Source organism: Amblyomma mixtum, chromosome 2 (assembly GCF_055824585.1).
Source record: "Amblyomma mixtum isolate Tamu chromosome 2, ASM5582458v1, whole genome shotgun sequence".
Classification (NCBI taxonomy): Eukaryota; Metazoa; Arthropoda; class Arachnida; order Ixodida; family Ixodidae; genus Amblyomma; species Amblyomma mixtum.
Window position 1 is genome coordinate 256,872,349 of NC_143013.1, and position 21,627 is coordinate 256,893,975.

General features: G+C 47.1%; 1 protein-coding gene across 1 annotated transcript in view; it reads left to right on the top strand.

The window, feature by feature from the left end:
- Nucleotides 1–14,522, top strand: part of LOC149363644 (neprilysin-11-like) — a 64,601-nt gene extending 50,079 nt beyond the window's left edge. Inside the window, exons 15-21 of the mRNA XM_089573611.1 lie at nt 4,605–4,656; nt 4,735–4,805; nt 5,238–5,353; nt 7,626–7,688; nt 10,256–10,354; nt 10,592–10,656; nt 14,354–14,522. Of these exons, the coding sequence (XP_089429737.1) occupies nt 4,605–4,656; nt 4,735–4,805; nt 5,238–5,353; nt 7,626–7,688; nt 10,256–10,354; nt 10,592–10,656; nt 14,354–14,471 (584 nt within the window). The 3' untranslated portion in view covers nt 14,472–14,522. The remainder of the gene's footprint in view (nt 1–4,604; nt 4,657–4,734; nt 4,806–5,237; nt 5,354–7,625; nt 7,689–10,255; nt 10,355–10,591; nt 10,657–14,353) is intronic.
- Nucleotides 14,523–21,627: the final 7,105 nt, after the last annotated feature.

Here is a 21,627-nt window from a genome sequence, read left to right on the forward strand (position 1 = left end):
ATGTTGAGACCTCGTTGATTAAAATGTTCGGAAACTACCTTTAGAGGCTTTTCGCTATGTCTGCATGGTCCCCATCCAGTCTCGCGCTTGTGGATTGTTCTGCCTCACCTATGTATTGCTTATAACAGGAGGAGCATTGTCGCATGTATATGATAATATTACATGACGTGCAATAAAAAGTAGTCTTTATTAGTCAAAGGTTAAATGTCTTGGCGTGCCCCTAATACTTTTGTCGCTTCGTAAATATCAGCTGGTGTTAGACTCGGTTCATGACCACGGTTTTATGGTCGTTGGTGGTTTCATATGAAGCCTAGCGTGCATGAGCAGCACTTCTTATGTGGGAGTTGGCTCAAGGATTCATTAATAACAAAATGCATAAACACAAAAGCACACAGGAAAAACAAAGTTGACTAAATGAGCACTCGTCCCGTCAACCTCGTCTCATAAGCGGGTCTTTAATATATGCACATTTTAGGGTTTCGGTTCACGGCGCCGATGTAACTGCGCTTGCGGATACTGGTGCCGATTATTCTGTACTTAGTGGAGAATTCGCCGCGGCACTAAAAAAGGTCACAACCGCTTGGGATGGCCCACATATGCGTACTGCAGGGGGACATTTCATTACACCTACGGGAACGTGCACGTGGAAGGTAACCGTGCAAGGCCAAACATTCTTGGCAACGTTCGTAGTGTTAGCCGAGTGCTCCCGGAACGTCATACTCGGTATGGACTTTCTGACCGAAACCGGTGCAGTTATTGATCTCCAATCGCAGTCCATCAAGTTCTCGACCGAGAAGGCCATATCCGTAGATAGTGTTCTCCCAGCGGCGCTGCACATTCTGGACGAACACATGACCGTGCCTCCACGTTCCAGTGTAATGGTAACCGTCGGCTCAAAGCACATTTGGCAAATTGAGGGTGTCGTCGAAAGCAAGCAGCTGTTGCTACTGCACAGATGACTTTCCGTCGCCAGGGCGGTTGTCTTCCTTGAAGATAGCAAGGTCAATGGTCTTCTCACCAACTTCAGCAACGAACACCAACACCTTAACAAGGGGACGACTGTGGCGCATATTGACGCTCTTCGTGAAACTAGGTGTGTGCATAGTTTAACAACTCCCTCAACAACCAGGCCCGACGGACTTACTGGTGTTAAGTATGACATTAACCTAACCCTGCCGCTCGACCAGAGAGACAAAGTGCGGGAACTGCTCAATCGCTACCGTGGTGCCTTCGCGTCCTCTCCACGCGTCGGGCGGACGGATCTTGCGAAACATCGCATTATTACAGATGAAAATGTTCCGCCACTACGACAGTCACCCTATTGAGTATCTACCAAAGAACGTGAGGCTATTAGCACACAAGTGAAAGAAATGTTCGCAAACGACGTTATTCGCCTTTCTAGGAGCCCGTGGGCGGCACATGTAGTGCTTGTGAAGAAGAAGGACGGCACCTTACGATTCTGCGTTGACTACCATCGGTTAAACAACATCACTAAAAAGGATGTGTATCCGCTGCCCAGAATTGACGACGCCTTGGATCGCTTATGCAACACTATATATTTCTCCTCCATGGACTTGAATTCTGGATATTTGCAAACTGAGGTAGAAGAGAGAGACCGCGGAAAGACGGCATTCATCACTCCAGACGGCTTGTATGAGTTTCAGGTGATGCCATTTGGTCTTTGTTCGGCACCCGGGACTTTCCAAAGGCTCATGGACACCGTTCTTGCGGATTTGAAGTGGCAAACTTGTCTGGTCTACCTGGACGACGTCATCGTTTTTGCCCCGTCTTTCGAGGAGCACCTTCGTCGCCTCGAGGAGGTCTTGCAGGCCATAACGTCATCAGGCCTTACTCTAAAAGCCGAAAAATGCCATTTTGCATATGAAGAGTTAGTCTTTAGGCATGTCGTGAGCCAAGCAGGGGTCCTTCCGGATCCCGGCAAAACATCCGCCATTTCCCATTTTCCACCGCCGCGTGACCGAAAGGAAGTTCGTTGCTTCCTCGGGCTATGCGCGTAATACCGCCGCTTCGTGGAGAATTTCTCTAAAATTGCTCCACCCCTTACTGATCTGACAAAAGCGCATGTACCATTCAAGTGGAAACCTCAGCAGCAGAAGGCGTTTCAAGAACTTCAACGCCGCCTGCAGTCACCACCCGTGCTGGTGCACTTTGATGTGCTTGCTGACACAAGGGCCCACACCGTTGCGAGCAACGTTGGTTCGGGCGCAGTCCTCGTTCTAGTTCAGCGGGACCAACAACGTGTCATCGCCTATGCCAGCCGCGCACTCTCCAAGACAGAAGCCAACTAATTTGCCTCTGAAAAAGAATGCCTCGCCATCGGGTGGGCAGTTTCCAAGTTCAGACCATACCTTTATGGCCGCTCCTTCAAAGTAGTGACAGATCATCACGCACTATGCTAATTGACCAATCTCAAGGATCCTTCCGGCCGCCTAGCTAGATGGAGCCTTCGACTTCAAGAGTTCGATATCACCGTCATTAACAAATCCTGTCGCACACACGCAGACGCAGACTGCTTATCTCGTGCTCCTGTGCAACCAGCTCCGGATGACGCTGCTGACGATGATGAAGTATTCCTGAGCGCAATACATATATACCAACGATTTCACCGAGAATCAACGCACCGACCCCGATCTTTGCAACGTCATTCGTTATCTTGAAGGTGCCAGCAGCAGAGTTCCTAAAGTGTTCAGGCGCGCTTTGTCGTCTCTCTGCATACGTAACGATGTTCTCTTTAAGAAGAACTTCTCTGCCAACACTAGGCCATACTTGCTGGTCGTCCCCGTGTCCCTACGCAATGAAATTCTTCACGCCTGTCATGACGAACCAGCTTCCGGCCACCTTGGGGTTACTAGAACACAAGCCAGAATTCAAGAAAAGTACTACTGGCCTCGCCTGGGCCATGACGTTGCACGTTACGTCCGCACTTGCCGGGATTGCCAGCGCCGTAAGGTTCCGCCCGTGAAGCCAGCCGGATTCGTCAAGCCCATTGATCCGCCTTCGCAAGCGCTTCAACAAGTCGGCATGGACTTGCTGGAACCCTTCCCTACATCAGGCTCCGGAAAAAGGTGGATAATCGTAGCCACTCATTATCTCACGCGATATGCCGAGACGGCATCCCTTTCGAGTAGCATCGCCCTCGAAGTAGCCCAGTTCTTTGTGCATCAAATCGTCTTACGTCATGGAGCTCCACAAGTTTTGATTACGGACAGAGGGGCTGCCTTCTCCTCTGAGCTCTTGCACCATATTCTAGTTTTAAGTCACACCAGTCACCGTAGGACGAATTCTTATCATCCACAAACTAACGGACTGACGGAACGTCTAAACAAGACGCTTGCAGACATGCTTTCCATGTACGTGGACGTGGAACATAAGACCTGGGACGACGTCCTGCAATATGTTACGTTTGCGTATAATACAGCCCTACAAGAAACCACCAACATGCCGCCGTTTAGCCTCGTCTATGGCCGTCAGGGGACGACAACATTCGATTTCATGCTGCCCCATGACGACGATCACCCGAATGACGACGTTGCATCCTTCTTACAACGCGCCGAAGCTGCCCGCCAACTCACACGGCTTCGCATTCAAGACCAACAGGGCCAAGACGCGCAACGCTACAACCTACGGAGGCGGCTTGTTGAGTACCTCCAGGGTGATCTTGTCTGGGTTTGGTCCCCGATCCGACGACGCGGCCAAAGTGAAAAGCTCTTGCGCCGCTATTTCGGTCCTTACCGGATTGTGCGACGCCTTGTAGCCCCTGAATTATGAAGTCGTCCCTCACGGGACTCAACAATCTCGACGCCCCCCCCCCCCCCCCCCCCCCCCGAGGTGGCCCACGTGGTTCGCCGGAAGCCCTACTACGAAAGGACGCACTAACTGTTCTAGCGACCACCCCAGCGTTCGTGCCGGCATCGGGTCGATGCCTTCGGAGGAGGGGAGCTAATGACGCCAGCGCTCGTGCAGACCAAAGCGCTTTTCAAGAATAGGAGGAAGTGTGTGTGGAAGTGTTCTAGAAGCGCACGTCCCTGGCTAGGCCGCTGTTGACCCTAGGCCGTTTATTACCAACGTGACAATATATTATGTCTCAGATATATGTTCTCGTATGGTAAAATTGTCGTCTGAGAGGACGGATAACAGACCCTGACTTCTTCCAGAATAATGCTCATTTGGTTTCGACTTGTTATCAGCGGACATGTAAAGTGACCCAAAGAGCCGCTTTTTAAGCGAGGCTTGTTCGCACTCCTTTTTATAACTTTCTTTCCTTTTTCATTATGCCTAATGGCCAACAGCTCGAATAAAAAAAAGTGGTAAACGCCACTGATTGCCTCAAATAAATCGATTTTGTTCGGAGCACGAGCCCTATAGACTAAGATAAATGTGAAAGTCATCTTCCATTTCTTCATATGAGAATATTTCTGCTCTTTACCGCTGACTATCTGGCGGTGGCGAAGACTAGAACCGACACAAACCATCTCACTACGTGAAGGAGCGCATATTTTATGTATTATCTTTCTAGCCTGAAAGTTTAAGAATAAGCTAAATTTATTTCTAACTGCTGATAATGTGTCTCTGGTTTCCTGCAGCATACCCAGCTGCTGCACTTGCGACCCATTACAGGAAGCCCCCCATTCCGAGGTAAAAAAAAACATGTGCGCAAGGAATGTAAAATTTAAAAAAAAACCATGGATATAATTGCCTTTCTTTTTTTTTCAGATCAATGAATTTCGGAACAGTAGGAATTGTCATTGTGCAGCTGCTGAGTAAAGCCATTGATCGGTTTGACGGTATATATTCAAGACTCTTGTCTTTTTCCTAACTATTTTTCTGAATTACTGAGTGACTCAAAGATCTGCATTCTGCTGATCAGTTTCTTGCGTCTTCTGCTACTGCTTGCACCCCTCCCCCTCCGCATCTTGCCTTTATTTAAAAAAAAATCAATATTGCACGGAAGAATGCGGCATAAAATGGTACGCATCTGTACGTCACCGAAAGAAAAAAAAATTTACTGACGTTTTAAGATGTTAGGAATCATCAGACTTTCTATTTTTCCTGTATATTATTTTTCAACGTAGTGCTCATTTCTTGACAAACTATGTTTACTGAATGTATGTATATTTATTTAAGCATATTTGGGAATGCTACTCAAGAAAAAGAATGATAATGCATTGAAACATTGTGGCACATTTGTAGTGATCTCCTTACTTTCATATGCACAGATCTTTTTCCGAATGGCACAAAAACAGCTGTTGACTATTGGAATAATGCGACAACTGATAACTTCTGCAACAACTCAATGTGCTTGAACAATTCCAAAGAATGCTTCGACAAACCTGTAAGCAAGAACTTGTCTCTCTCTTTGAATCCATAATCTATTACAGATAGTGCTAAGATCATTACAGTTGGGGTAAAAACTTTGCAGTCCTCTTGATATTACTGCTGCAGTGGGCAGCCACGAAATACCTAAAAAGTTGCCTCACCACTGATTTGTTACAATGAAAAAATGAGGCGTTTTTGAAATGCATCTGCTACCTTTTTTAAGCGTCGTGGAATATTTCTGCGTATGGGAACGAGCGCAGTGTAGTTAGTGTTATTATCCATATTATTTAGTTTTTTATTCTCGTTTAGGCTTGGACAAAGATTAGGCCAACAAGACTTCAAGTTCTTTATCCTTTTTTTATTTGTCCAATTACGAGGGAACCACTGAAGATAGTAATGCTATGTCCATGCCGCCTACTAAAGATTTCGTTGGAGGGCTTACTACTCGCGGGGCGAATGCCAAGGCACTTGGGGCTAGTACGGGTTATCATTTTGGATTCATTTTCAAGCTGTCAAGGCAGGAGAGGCCCAGCTGGTCAAAATGTGCTTGGAAATAAAAGGACAAAAAAACGATAAAGTATGGCGACATGCGCCGCAGAAGGAGAATAAACGTGAGGGCCGGATTTCAAGCTAAGAACAAAATATTAAGATAGATTGTTTTCGGGAAGGAAGAAGGTAAAATTGCATGATCTACTGCGCCAACAAGAGAAAAACAGCAAGGTATCTTTACGACCTGAATTCGCAGTACGTGCGAAAGTAAGATACTCATAAAGAAAAAAAGGTAAAACGGAACAACATTTGCAACCAAGGAGTGAACGAATATAAATATGGCTACAAACTAGGCCGGTTGATCAGTCCTGGAAAATATCCCACCGTAACGGTATTTTCGCCAGATAAATGAATTCTAGTTCAACAAATTTCAGCGCACTGCAAAATAATGCGAAGCCAAAATTTTGAAAAAGAATAAATTCTTGCTTCCAGGTCACTGTGGATCTCTTTTGGTAGACGTGCTCACGTGCTTGCCCGAAAAAGCACGGACGCAGCAATTCCGAAGCTTGATCAGCTTGTGAACCTTCACAGCGTTAAAAATTCGCTTGCGATACTGTGGCAGACCTTATATGATTCAAGTTCGCATGGCCCGCAGCTGGCTTGTAGCATGAGCATTAGTCATATACAGGTATATTGGGTAGCGTACTTGCCTTAATCGTATTCATAGCTGCGCCCACATGGCGGTCATGTTTCATGGTGTGGAATGATACACAAAGCGATGTCTGCTGCAGTACATGCACTCGACAATAGGAAGAAAGGCTAGTAGCAACAGGCCACAACAGTATAAAAATTCTTTGCTCTCACATCGTAGCTAGCCCTGAAACATTCGCGTTACACACTCGTAACATTCCTGTGAGTTTTTTGAAGTGCCAGAATATTTTAGGCTTGTATATTAATTACAAATCAATATTCCACAACAAAATTACTCAATTTTATATAAGCAGTGAATGCACAGATGAAACGTAATGTTTATTTGTGGTATTAACTTACCTGGAAAGCACTTAAGACATTATAATAACTTTGGTTTGTGGGGACCTGTCCCTCTCGTCCCCTGTGTTTGGCTTCCCCCATTGCACCCTCCCTAGCCTATTTAGTTACCTTAACTAACAAGAGAGGACGCCGGCATCGCAGCGCCAGGAGCGCCACGCACGAAGTGATTGCTGCGCGCGCGCGGGGGAGAGCACAGTCACTTATGCTCGGGGTTTCGGCGCGGGCTGACGTTCAGGCACGGTGCTTCGCTCTCCGCCAGCGGTGCGAGGCCTCGCGGTGGGAACATGCTCCCGCCAGCCCATGCCGTCGGGCTCGGAGTTTCTCCCTTACCCTAGCGTGAGCGAACATTCTCTCGTAACCGTGCTGGTGAGTCAGACTTCCTCGATTCTTTAGCGTATTTTGTTGCAAGCTGGCCGTATTGTTGTTCCAGCAATAAATGCCTTGTTTTTCTCAGCCAGTGTGTCATTCCTTTGTTCCCTCAAAGTAAGGCGTGCCGTGGTCAGCGTGCGCTCAGTAGCGTGGGGTCCGGGTGGTTTGGGACTGTATCAGCCGGGATTAAGCTGGAAGAATGTATTTATCTCCTCTATTACAACCCCACAGGCTCGTCAAAATCATTATCCTCTGCTTACTTCAGTCGAAATAACTTTCACTTCGTTCGTTTAGCATTATTTAAGTCATCCTGTAATTAGTTACAATAGTATTTTGCTGCACCTATTGTGAATAATTTCATTGTTTTTGTCTTCTTCCAGACATTCACAAACTCCAGCCGTCAGGAACTGCATGACTACCTCGGTGTACGAGTTGCTTATACGGTAAGCTCAGTTCCCCAACCATGGCAGTTCAAGTTTTCCACGCACAATTAAAAGGCAAGACTATGTCCCAAATGTTCTTTCTTGCCCCGCCGATGATTATAATCAAGACGGTTGGCTTAGACATCCATCTCTTTTAAATGTGAAGTTCCTTTGAAGAAGCTCCGAAAGGCGGTAAGCGTTATGCTTGCCGAGCTTTATGATTTTGCTGATTGGCTGCATTTCATAGCATGCAGTGCCAAGTGCTTTTATGGCACCGGAAGCCTGAAAATTTTTCAGCTTTTCACAGCTTCGTTGAGACCAATGAACAAACAGGCAAGGTCGCCTCGCGTCATAGAGACTTCACTTAACACCAACCAATTACCCTGTTTTGTCACTAAGCAACTAATTCTACGATTCGGTCTTGCCGAAAAGCATACGACTACAGTTTGTGCCCATGTTGAAGAGTAAATTAGGAGTGGATCATTGGAAATGAATCCACGGCAAACGAATTCACTTCAAATGCGAAAGAAGCCCGTCAGAATAGAGACACAGGAATCACCATTTCAATTCTTGACTGATCTGCCTTCTGCAATTTGATTTTCTGAGTGGAACAAATATCTATTGCGTTAAGTACAATTGGGAAAAGAAGAACAACGCCTTAAAGATCCAAAATCATATTTGCAGCTATGCTTAAACGAAAGAAAAAAGATTATAAAAGTGGCATACTGGTATACTCTGGTTTAACGTCACAAAGTGACTCAGACTATGTGGGACGCCGCAGTGAAGGGCTCCGGAAATTTCGACCACCCGGGGTTCATTAGCGTGCACTGACATCGCACAGTACACGGGCCACTAGAATTCCGCCTCCATCGAAATGCGACCGCCGCGGCCGGGATCAAACCCGCGTCTTCCGCTATAACCACTGAGCCACCACGGCGGCTCCTATGTTCTTAATAATTATGCTATAAATCCAAGCTCAGTCAACGCTGAATCTCAAAATGAATCCTGTCTTCATGAGTGCGTTCAGCAGTGCTTAGGAGTTAATTCAGACAAAGGGTGCAGTGTATTGTGTTTATCGCAAAACACTGCGCAAATTTTTAGCATGACCATTGTTTAACAATTTTTTTAAAATTTAATAAGGAAAATGCCAAGTATCTGATGAGATATAACTTATTTGTGGATGTCATCAATCAGGGGACTGAAGGCTGTAGTGCAGGAAATGGGGCGTCCAGGTGGAGCCGATAGTGGTTGGTCCATTGGTTTATAGTGTTTAACGTGCCAAAGCGACTCATGCTATGAGGGACGCCGTAGTGAAGGGCTCCGGAAATTTCGACCACCTGGGGTTCTTTAATGTGCACTGACATCGCACAGTACACGGGCCTCTAGAATTTCGCCTTCATCGAAATTCAGCCGCTGCGGCCGGGATCGAACCGGAGCCGATATTGTATTATGTCTTACGAGATTATACGCGTTTAAACTGCTCCGTGCTACCCCTATGTCAGATTCAACTACACTGATCAGTCCTCGCGGTAACTTCTGGCGGTGAACTTCGGACTTAAATTCGCCCTCAGATTCGCGGTGGTTTCTGGCCGATATTCACCTGAATTTTCGAGAATGTGAGCTAAAGGCGTTTTGTGGTTAATAATTTAGACCCTACATTTATTCTAACAATAAAGGATGACCATCAGGTAGCGTCGGGCGGCTTTCTATTTGCGCAATTTTCTCTTACACCCTTTTTGTTATACTGCAAGGAAATATTGGCGCCACGCAGATGGGACCTGGGAGAGAAAGACAGAAGAGCGTAAATTTGCGACTGTACTGAAAGGAAACAGCAACCGAATGAGGAATTTATACACTATGTGCAGGCGCAGAGTTAGCGCTATTCAACACGTGTAATGAAAGAAGCAACGTCTACGTCACTAATTAACGCATATTAGCACCGAGATATTCACAAAAAGAAGACAAGCACAACTCAAAGCTGAGCATAAAAACTGTCCCAACCGCCTGCGCTACCTTTATTACACACTTATTCGACCGCTCTAGGACATATTAAAATCCCTTGGCTAAACACACGGCAATAATTCTTTGTTTTTACCGAGCATCATTATTGAATGTAAGGACTTATAGATGCTGGAACAACTGTGCAGGCTACAAAACAAGGCCTTTGGGGTGGTGTAATGATTTTTGCTAGCTGCGGTCTCATATTCATAAAACTAAAGTCTCAGGAGGAAAACGTTTTTGCATTGCGCCTCCTTCAAACTTTTCTCTGCCCAATACGGGAAATGAACCTGCGACATCGTGCCCAGAAGGTGAGCGCCATAGCCACTGAGGCAGACCGGTGTGTCTATTGTTTATGGGTATCTGAGGGTTTAACGTCCCAAAGCGACTGAGGCTATGAGGGACGCCGTAGCGAAGGGCTCCGGAAATTTCGACCACCTGGGGTTCTTTAACGTATACGTTGCGCCTATTGTAAGAACCCTTTATTATTGATGGTAAATTATGAACAGGACTAAAGTACCACACAACATGAAGAGTATTCCTCTTATCGGTGCGATCAAGTAAGGTGTATTCTACTATAAATGTTGCAGGCCATGAAGAGAAGTAAGAGGAATTACACGGGTCCATTCCTGCTACCGGGCCCTCGGTTCAACAGTGAGGACAAGATATTTTTTACTGGATTCGGAAGCGTGAGTTGCCAGTAATCTCTTCGCTTTGAACAACTTATCTTTGCCGTTGCCGATGAGCCATATAATGTTTTCGCTTTAAGAAGTTTGTATAGTGCATAAAGTGACACTATCATGTGTGGATACATTAAAAAGCTTTGAGCTTTTCGCAGCTTCATCCCTGTTAAAAAAAGATACATCAAAGATTTTAATACGAAAAAATGATCTAATAACAAATAAATCTCTTTTCTTTTTAAACAGCTCTACTGCCCGTACAGAGTTCGAGAGAACAAAACTGGTGATCAAGATAATCCTTTAGCCGAAAGGTAATTTTGCTCATTGTTTTCACTTGTCACATCGGCTATTGTATGGGTACAATACATTAGAATGTTATTCTCGAACAAATTTTAAAGGGGTAGAGACACCAAATTTTTGTGTTGTATCTCTGGGTTGTAAATAATGCGTAGCGACTCAGTGAGCATGGAACACCATCTTAGAAGCATGAACTCGCATTATATTATTAATAATCGTATTATTTGTACCCAGCAGTTTCGGTTTCGGTTCGTAGTTGCCAGGTTTTGCCAGGCTCTTGCATGACGTCAAAAACCAGACAATGCATTGTCACGTGGGTCCGGAAAGCCGTGACGTCGTGTAGGCATGTCGTCTGCTTGACACGCCCGTGGTGCGCGTAAACACAGAGAGCCGGGCGGAGGGCAAGTCGAATAGCTCCGAGTCGGAAAGAAGAGTTTTATTTCGGCGAAGACACCGATTATGAGGAATCGCGGGTGACGCAGACGAGGAAGAAGACGCCGCGGTTCGAACCCCGACAACCACTTCATTTTTGATCCGCTGGCCAGAGATTCCGAAGAGGAGGCAGGCGAAAGGCCCGATGCAGCTCAGATTGTGCCAGCGAACGCCGACCGTGTAGGCAACGTCAAATGGTAAAGGCGCGCTCACACTAGGCCGACGATCGGCCGATTTCAGTCTGGCGATGGTCGGCGGCAGCGATTTTCGTGCCGTCGGCGCGTCTGTCACACTGCGCAGACGCCGACCGAGCGCCGGTCGTCGCCTGACGAGCGCATCGCCGTCGCGTCGCCGAGATAGCAGGCGTCGGCCGACCCGTGTGTCACACTCTGCCGACAATTGTCGGCAGAGTGTCGGCGTCGACAATTGTCGACAATTGTCGGCGTGAGGTCAGCGCTGTTAACAGCGCTGACCTCACGCCGACGTTGTCCCATCCCGATAGCTCGACGCTGCTGCTTCGTGCGCGCTGCTCGTCTGCTAGCTCCGCTGATGAAGGCGTCGTGGAAATCGAACTTATCTTCTATTATGGGACGAGTTCGCACTAAAGCGATGTGAAGAGTAGGCCTTTTATTATAGCACAGTCGACTTCCAAAGCGCCGTCAACTGCGGAAGCGAGACCACCTAGGCCTAGCGACGACTAGGGCAGCCTAGGGACCAGCGCGCAGTTCAGGCGCGTTCACACTAGGCCGACGGGACCCCGAGGTCGACGCGACAGCGACGCCGACGGTCGCGTCGGCCAACCTGGTCGTTCCCCGACTAGCCAGTCACACTGCACCGACGACGACGCCCCAACGACCAAGCGTCGTCCTAGTGTGACAACGCCGCCGACCAAAACGAGACCCGTTGGCCGACGTGCCTTGGGCATATCGGTGGCCGAGCGGAAACATTCGCCGACCAAAAACAAGTAGCGAGCTCAGAGCGTGAAGTGCAATCATTATTTAGACAAATAATGCACGCGCAGCAACATTCATCAAGCCATATGGCCACTTGGCCGACGCGCCGCACTGATCGTCGCTTGCGAACTGCCGCCCCACTGCAAGCAGGGACACGGAGCGGTGAGCATCGCTGCGCCGCTCTACCCAAGCTCCGCCCGCAACCGGTGTCGCACTTCGCCGCCGTACAGCAGTCCCTCAGAAAGATTGCTCGAGCAGCTACAAAGCATGCCTGCTTATGTTTCGAGCTTTCGGCGACGGCATCGCTCGCGGGCGCTCCGGGCGACGAGCTCTTCTGCTGCCTGGTTGCCGTGGTCGTCGCTAGGCCTATAGCCTCTTCCGCATCGAAGCCGCAGCGGCCGGCGCTTCGGAAGTCGCCTGCGCTATAATAAAAGGCCTACTCTACACATCGCTTTACTGTCAACAGCATCATCTCACAATAAAATAATAGTATGGTAAATCTCCACGACGTCTTCAGCAGCGGAGCGAGCGGGCGCCAGGCGAGCCGGACCGCAACGTCGGGCCACGGCAGCTGCGAGGCGGTTGTGGCAAAAAGTTTGCTCGTTTCACAGTCGTTACCTTTGCCAGCAGCTCAGTATTCGTCAGCGATCCTCAAAAATGACACATTTTTCACATTTCTTATCCCAGGGTTTATTATTTACGTCAAGAACACACTTTAGCTCCTTTTTATGACACGCCGGCAGACGGGATCCAGGCTGGCCGGCCGGCCGGCATGCTCGGCGTACTTCACGTTCGCACAAGAAAATACATAACATCCATGATACCAAAGAATGCTTCCTACCTTAGAGCACGGGCAATATGCCTGTGCAAAAGTGGATCTTTCGGCAACGCCGGGCGTAAAGCACCGTCGCACTCGCGAGCGTGCAGAAAAAAAAAAAGACTCGCTGGATGGATGGATGATAATGGCTTTACCCTTTGTACCGGGCGGTAGCTTTCGCCACCTAGCCTATACTTCCCCCATTGTTAATTTAATTTTCTTTTCCCTTTCGCTCTTACAATATCTAATCTGTCTATCCTTTTACCCTCGAAATTCACGCCTCCCTTGATTTCCGCCACCAATCCTCCAACCTCCCCTTCGTCAATGTCACGCTTTTCCCATCCACTCGCCCGTCCTCCCCAGTAAATCCCAGCGCTATCTCTATGGTCGTTGCTGTCCCCTCTGGGAGGGCTGGGCGGAGTTCTGCGCACCTCAGAACCAAGTGTTCTATGGTCTCCGTTTCCGTTTTACATGCAGAGCACAAAATATCCACTTCTTCAAATTTGGACCTATACGTTTTTGTTCTCAGAGTCCCTGTCCTAGCCTCAAAAAGCAGTGAACTGCCCCGCGAATTATCGAATAATCGCTCTTTTTTGATGTCCTGTTTTCGTGTCCTATATATGCCTAGCGCCGATTTTTCCTGCATTCTTTCTTTCCACATCTTTCTTTCCGACTCCTTTACCTCCACTTTCACGTTAGTCTTTTGTTGCGTCCCATCCCTCACCCGTAAATACTTCGTTCTTAGCTTTCGGGTTCTATTAGTCCATTTTGTGTTAATACTTTTCATGTACAGATACTTGTACACCTTTTTTGCCCACCTTGTTTCCTCCATTTGAGTTAGTCTCTGCGCTCGTAACCAAGGTTGCTAGGCCGCGAAACCGCAAAACTTGGTCCCGTACGTCAGAAAACTGTGCAATGACGTAGGAAATACTTGCTTGTGTTTTCTTCTCTGTTCCTACGTCACATTGATGCACTAGCGATGGCCCAGACTTCAAGAGTGAGCATTTTCACAAACTTTAAAATGAAATTAAAATATGTTCTAGTCCTCCCTTAAAATTAATACTTCGCTCTTATGGTCCTCACATACAAAGGAAACGTATGGCAGTCTTTTGTACAACCTTGGAATTTGATGTCTCTACCCCTTTAACGTTACGCAGGATGGCATTCATGAGCAGACAGTGTGTGCTCGAAGTTGTTTGGTTTTATGCTTCCAAGCATACATTTTCTCGAAGTGCACGTGAAGATGCAGCAGTGTTTGTTCCTTTATAAATCGTAGATTAACCCAGGTGTGGCGAACACTTTTAACACTCTTTTATGAAAGTTTATTTACCTTGTCACGTGTGCACACCCTTTTTGTAAGGAACAGTAAGTCGCCACTTTTTTTTGGCGCATTGTGACATCTCATACTGGCCCGTCGCAACCACAGCAGCTATCGCTTTTATTCTTTATTGTTTATTATTCGTGAACTTAACGGCAAAAAATATTTGTTCTACTTTTTGTATTTTTCAGCTTGGTTGAAGTGGTGTCCACCTATATGAAGTTTAACTCAACGTTCCGGTGCAATGAAACCCTATCCGACACGTGTAACCTGATGCCTCCCGAAAAATTAAGCACCAGCTCATGTTAACACGGGTCAGTTTAAATTAAGTCTTCAACTGACATGTGATCTAAAGCAATAAATTACTGTGTTCAAGCCAAGCCAAAGTATCCACGCTGTCATCATTTATGAGAAACAAAGTAGTTTTTCACAAAGAAAATGAGCATGAATCCACATGCATATTTTTCTAAGTCGTGTACAACGCGTAGAAAATGTCTTGCTGGTTGTACTTTTAAATACATGACCGTTGATAGGAGAATTGCGCTCAAATAGTAAGAAAATTTGGCCTTCAATTTGCTGTTGTTAGAAACTTAATTTTTTAGCAGAAGGCCCATGCTTGTGCGTAGCGGAAAACCAAGGCCCCTTTCATTTTGTGTGTGTTCACAAACGTCAAAAGCCTAGGAGAGTGAACAACGTAGTAAAAATGTGCCGACAGCAAGCGGAAAAAATGCATGCGGTTGCTGTTCTTGCGCAGTAGTAATGGCTGTGGAATTGTAAAAATGCAAAGGCTATGAGTGACAAATTTACAAAGCCCCTGAATCATTGAAAGCAATGAAGCGAAATGCGGCAACCGCTCTCTTTGCTATTGCAGGACTTACAGCAGATTTAAGGCGGTTTCCGCAGTCGTGAAGTGAAGTGAAAGGTCGTCTGCTTATCATTCTTTAATTCAGGACACAATAAGTGCCTGCTGTTCGGCCAAATGAGGGCTAACTTTCACGAAGAATAATTGCTGTGTTCGTAAACAAAAACACATTACCCTATCTCGTTTTGAAGAAATTCCATTTTTTTACGTATCCTGAAAATGAATAGCGGCTACAGCCGACGACCTGCAGCTTCGGCTGTGCACAGATTATACACAGTTGCATAGAACAGATTGTACGCCCCTGCTTGAAATTTGCTAGCTCACAACATGCCTGGCAGGCTTATACCTGAGATGTGTCCATGAATTTATATTGTAGACGGTGCGAAAGTCCTTCCTAAAAACAACCTCCAAAACTGGGATTGTCCGTCGTTGGTGAATTGTCATCCTTATGCACCTGCAGTCCAAACTCTCTCGACATAAATTTTTTTAGACATGCATCGTTGTCACGCACACGTTGACGAGAAGCCAAGTGCTGTGAGCAAGTACCATGATAACTGTATCAGCAATTTATTTAGCTGGATTTATGATGTACTGGATACCGTCTTCACTGCCACTAACACTAAACTGGTTGAGTTAAGTTTAGCAAACCTCGGCTAGCTTCACTTCGCTTGCACTTACGAGCGACTTCTTCATCGATACCCAACCTTCGTTTGGTTCCGTGCCGACTGCATCCCGACTTTGGCTGCCTACTCTATCCTGCCTGCAGACACTATGCTATGAAAAACGCTACAGCGACCCACTTCCCACCTGGACAAGTAAAGACATGGTCCCTTGTAAAAATGGTCTATAGACTTCTTATACACTCTATTGCCTCCCTATAGATATTTATTTTTGTATATTCGTAGCCTGTACACAGTTTATACACAAAAGTCTATTAAAAAGTGTATGGCCATAAACCTATACACTGCCCATACAGTGTATATAGTATTTGTTTTACCGATAGACTGATCCTTAGGATTTGTCTATAGAGAGTCTATAGACTTTATAGACAGAAGTCTGTGGATAGTCTATAGGCTGTGTAAAAAGTTTTTGTAGGGGGTGAAGGCCAACACACTCAAGCCCACTCCACGCCCCCTTCTCCTCTGTTCGTCGCTGTCATCACTTTCGCCGTGGAAACATCTGCTGTTTTTTTTTTCAATCTGCACATCTCGTCTACGACATGGGAAACAGATAATACCGCCACCCTGCTCAGCCTTCCAACATGCCTATTCGCCATCTTCGTCGCAGCCTGTTATGCATTTTAGTGCTCTAGCACTTATGGTGACCATTACCGGCTTTTAGCCGTTGTTTGTTTGTCTATTTGTCTGAAGCCTCTTTTGTGGCAGGCTACTCACCTGCCGAGGTATACCGTATTTACTCGCGTAATCCTCCCACTTTTTTTCCCTGAAAATCAACGCGAAGTTTGGGGGTGCGATAATTATGCGGGGAAAATTTTCAAGCAAATGTTTCGGAGTGTTAAATGAAAAGATGAATGGGTGCGAGATCGGGATTGTCAGGTCCGCTATTGTAAATATAGCGAAAACATTACTTTCAAGTGGAACTTACCTTCGTTATGAAAGTACAAGGTGAACGTAAGCTCAAGCTGCTAAAGCACTTTATTTGCCGCGCGCAACCTCCCGTCCCGTTAGCGGTCGTTTTGAGTTCGTCGTGCTGCCGTCTCCAATACCGGACGCAAAACTCGTTGACGCCGAAGTGTCTGCTGGCGGCGCGTTTGCCATGTTCCAACGCATACTCAATAGCTTTTAGCTTAAAAGCAGCTGTGTAGCTTCCGTAGCGTCCCATGGCGAAGCGGCACAAAGAACACGGTGCCACACGCAAACAAGGCAAACGAGGCCTACGAGACACAGGAGAGCTGGAGACACCTTCGCAAGACGGCGTAGCGGTGGTGAGTGCGGTAGCGGCGGCAAGGTAGATATACCATGGTAGCGAAGGCTCCATAGACGCCCATTGGTCCAAAGAATGGCGGCTCATGGGGCACCCCAGCGCCCCCATTTAGGGGGGCAACCAACGTATGAGTGACGTTGAATGACGTCACGCATACGTATGCTTTTGGCGCGAATTATAAAGTGGTCTTTTTATAGAACCCGCATTTTCGAACCGGTATCTCTAGAAGGTTGCCTTTCAGCGCGCACCAACCTTTGCCAGTCAAATGTGCTCGCGTTCCTGCTAGTTATGGCCTTGTTAATGTGCAATTGTGAACCCAATGAAAGTTACTGGCAAAGAAGGCAGCATAGAAAGGCAGCAACTCTTTCAGGCGCTGGCTAAGGATGCATGATTCGTAGTGGAAACCTTGGTGAAAATACTGGTGCCAGTACTATTGAGTACATCAAGGTATGATGCACAAAGTACAGGCTCAAGTGCACAGTTTGCAATACAGTGTACGGCAAGTATGGTTTTCATATTTATGGTTTATTACAGCAACCAAAAAATACAGTGATAAAGCACGCCAACAAAAAATGCGCGTCACAGGCAGCTCAAGCAGTAGTTTTTTTAAGCTCCCTATTCATCTCAATGGTCACAGTGCGGATAGGAAAAAGCCCTGAAGTTCCACAAACGTTGCCAAGTAGGAAATTAGAAAGTATAGAAAACAATGCTACGACAGCTTCCATTGAGGCAAACATGAGACATAAGTAGGCGCATCAACACATAGACCATGCAGCACACAGGGATTACTCTTCACATTTCGTTTCTTCAACTGAAGGAATATAGCAGCTATGTTAACACCTGCATGAGAATATTAAAAACAAGTTTCAGCATCAACAAATCTGCTCATCGCTAGAGCATTACACCATACAGAGGGCCTGCGCACAGACTCGAGACCTCATTCTTGTCGCTAACCGAAGTAATTTGAAGCAATTCTAATCAAACTAAAATATACATGAAGTGCAGTTTGAAGTGCAAGGACATTCAGTACAGCCTCTCCTTCCTCGAGTAGGCACAGCATCGAGACGCAGCCATCCTGGCCGCAGATACACAAACAGTTCGAAATGCTTGGAAGAAGCCCTCAGGTCTTGCAGCTGGCACCGCGTCTTCTCCAGGCTGAGGTTGCGGCAGAACTGCACCCACGTTTTGCACCTGTACATGATGCAGCATCCACGTTATACAACGGCACCCAAATGAATACCATATACTCCAAACGTCAATACGCCAAGACTCCTTTCACCTAAATGCAGTACGTTATAACTATGGTAGAAAATGCTCGCTCCAAGCCTCAGAGTGCGGTTACGCTCGCCTGATACCACGCGGCTAGCTACTTTTCTATGCTCAAAGAGTGACGAGAGCGATGCAGCGAAATGAGTTTAAAACTACATTGACGGTCATGTATACGTAGAACGGCAATAACTACTACTGGCCGAATTCAGTTAAGGCACAGTCAATGCGGCGCACATACACATATGGTTGAGTTTCGATGCTGTCAGTTGCGAGGGGATCCTCAAATTAGCTTCACGGTGCTGCAAAACCCATTAATGTCATGCTCAGAGCTGTTAGGCAGCGCAGTTGGTTTTAAATTGACCATGCGGCAAGTAGAGGGCACGTGGCTGCTCGTGAGAGCCCGGTATCAATTTCACGTTGGTGACAGTCGGCTGCACGAAACTAGCTACAAATAAGACAAATGATTTGTGTCTTTTGCACATCTTATGACTGCAAGTGCGTTCCCTGCAATTTACTAAAATATCTCGATAACATGCAGCCAAGTGCGTATGAAACGGTTACAGCTACAATATGCGCGGAAAGCCCGACAAAAGCATATCTAGAGCAGACGACAACGGCCAGAGCTCACCTGCGAAAGTCCAGAGGGAAGCGGTGTAGTCTTGGTAAGACACCCACGGTACAACCCACGCTGTCACAATGTGCCACGGAGCAAGGTTTCTTCACATGCCGCAAGCTCATCTTGAAATGCAGAGCTAAGCACTTGAAGCGATGAGCGCGAAGTCTCGGGAAAAGGTTTCGCACTGGCCGTACACCGAAGGAAACGCTGCAGCGGTCCAGCGGGGTGCAGATCTTGGCAAACGGTGACAGAGAGGCGACGTGCAAGGACAACAAAAAGTTTTTAAAGTGTCATTTCGAGACCGGCGAGCTTAATTTGCACGTTTTCCAAGGCGCGCCATAGCAGGCAGCTGGAGATAAAAAATCGCTTTGTAAGCTCCCGCAGCCCGCAGCCACAGCGGCCGGCATGGTGGCCGGGTACCGAAAGAAGGCCTGCAAAGTCGCGCTGCAAATGCACCGCACACTCATCAACAGAGGGCGCAACAAGAGCGTTGAAAAAAAATACAAAATTCGGCGTAATGATTAGCTGAAATAGTTTACTGAACTTATAAAAAGTGGCATTAAAATATTCATTTTTCTTTGTTGTTTTATAGCATTTTTATCTGTAGTTTTGAATTTCATTATATAAGTGTTTCGGCCGCCCAAAGTGGCTGTGCTGCAGTCGCGCTAAACCGTTTTCGGGCCCAGCCTTCGCCACCATTCTACATCCACCTTGGCGGCGGTGGCAGCGGATGATAGCACAGTACCGCCGCCTAGTAGCAAGCGCACCCAACCATGGTATTTTCGTATTTTCGCGATTCTAAGCACCCCCCCTATTTTCAGAAAAAAATTTCTGAAAAAAAAAACTGCATGCGAATCTAAGCACCCGCTTTTTTTGCGCGGAAGAGAGCGTTGCCGAGGCCGCCAAGTGCACTTGCTCTCTTTTTCGTCGAGCCTGTGCAGTCGGAGTCCCGAGGAGGCGCGGCCTGCGCGTTGTTGTGACTGAGAGAAGGATGAAAAGGAAATTGCACGGGCCTGCCTACTGGCTCGAGCCGAGCCACCACCGCTGCCAAGTGCAGATAGAGGAGAGTTAAGAGATCAGAGGAAAGATAAAGAGAAAAGATAAGACGCGCGTAGCAGCAACAAATGCGGGCGAGATAAGCGGGCGAGGCCGCGCTCGCCGAAGCGAGGACAGCGGCGTCCACGGCGCTTTTTGTGTTGCTGCGTTCCGACACTACAAGACAGATGGGGGCACAGAACTGTCTGCAGCTATTTTTCTTTTGAATGTTTCCTAAATAAAATGTTTTTTTCTCGCGCCCGTTTCATCGATTTCGCCGCGAAAAAAGCGGCCCGGGTTGGGGGGGTCAGTTTAGATTTTTCGAATCTAAGCACCCCCTATCACTTTGGGCATCGCGATCGTGAAAAAAAGGGGGTGCTTAGAATCGAGTGAATACGGTAGTTGTAGCCGCGGTCAATAGATGGCGACCGCTACGAGAAGCAAACGGCTCGCGGCAGTAATTTTGGGGGTGCGATGATTATGCGGGGAAAAAATTTTTCCCAATTTTTGATAGCCAATGTGGGGGGTGCGAGCATTACGCGAGTGCAAGCATTATGCGAGTAAATACGGTATATTGCCTGGCGGCGCTCAGGCTAAAAGAAGTTGACGCCTGTGGCGTTCGAACTGAAAGACATTGAAGTTCACCGGTCCCCCTCCTGAAAGACCTGCTGCCCACCCATTATCGCCGACTGAACAACGACCATCCGTGAAAATTGAATAAGAAAAACGGAAAGCGGTGAAAACAGAATAGCTAGCGCACCTCGTACGCATCTGGACTAACCGTGCAAGTCGACTATGCTATTTTCCTTCTTCAGACTCTCTCGTCACCTTTTCACTGCCACCATGCCAGCGTCTCCTTTAGTCTTCCCTCTTCACACCTTGGACATTTTTCGAAGCGCTAAAACAACAAGGACGCAGAGGGAACAGAGGGTATGTTCCCTCTGCGTCCTTGTTGTTTTAGCGCTTCGAAAAATGTCAAATCTGAACCAACTAGCCCGATCCGCTACCCCTGTGATCTTCACACCTTGTTCCCAAGTCCCGGATGTAGTCACTCGTTTGGACTTCACAGCAATAACGGCTGTCGCCGTCAGTAATGATGGAGTAAGCGTGAATACCATTAAGGGCTTGTTTAAGAGAGCGTCTACTGCAGCGTTTTATGCAACAATGGTATCAAGGTAAGTACAGTCTTTACCAAAAGTAACCAGGTTCCACATTTTCCTTCTCAGTCGTATATTAAAGCTATTATGCAAGCCCTCAAGTTCTAAATATCTGTATGCCAAAGAAAACCCCTGTCCTCAGCTTCGAAGAACTTTTTCATCTTTAAGGAAGCCGTGAGCGCTCCACTATACTGTAGCGTGCAACGCCAAAAAGAACACCCGCGCAGAGACGAAAAACCTGCGGCGGTCTCCTAGTGGTTCGAGCGCGCGCGAGAGAGCCAACTAACTTCTTCCTCTTCTAGCGCATGCGCTACTTCTGTCTCTTCTTCGAATGCATGTATCACTGCCCCCCTCTTCTGCAGCATCGACACGATGCGGCTGGGAGTGAAAAGTCAGCGAAAGGGTAGAACACAGCTGTAGTGGACCGCAGTTCAGTCAGGTAGCCGGTCGTGGTAAGGCTTCATGCGAACAACGTGTACGACTTCAGTTCGGTGCGACCGGCGCGATGAACAAGCTGTCGGGGCGGGAGCAACTGCATAAGTCACATCACTGATGCGGCGCACTACTTCGTAAGGGCCGAAG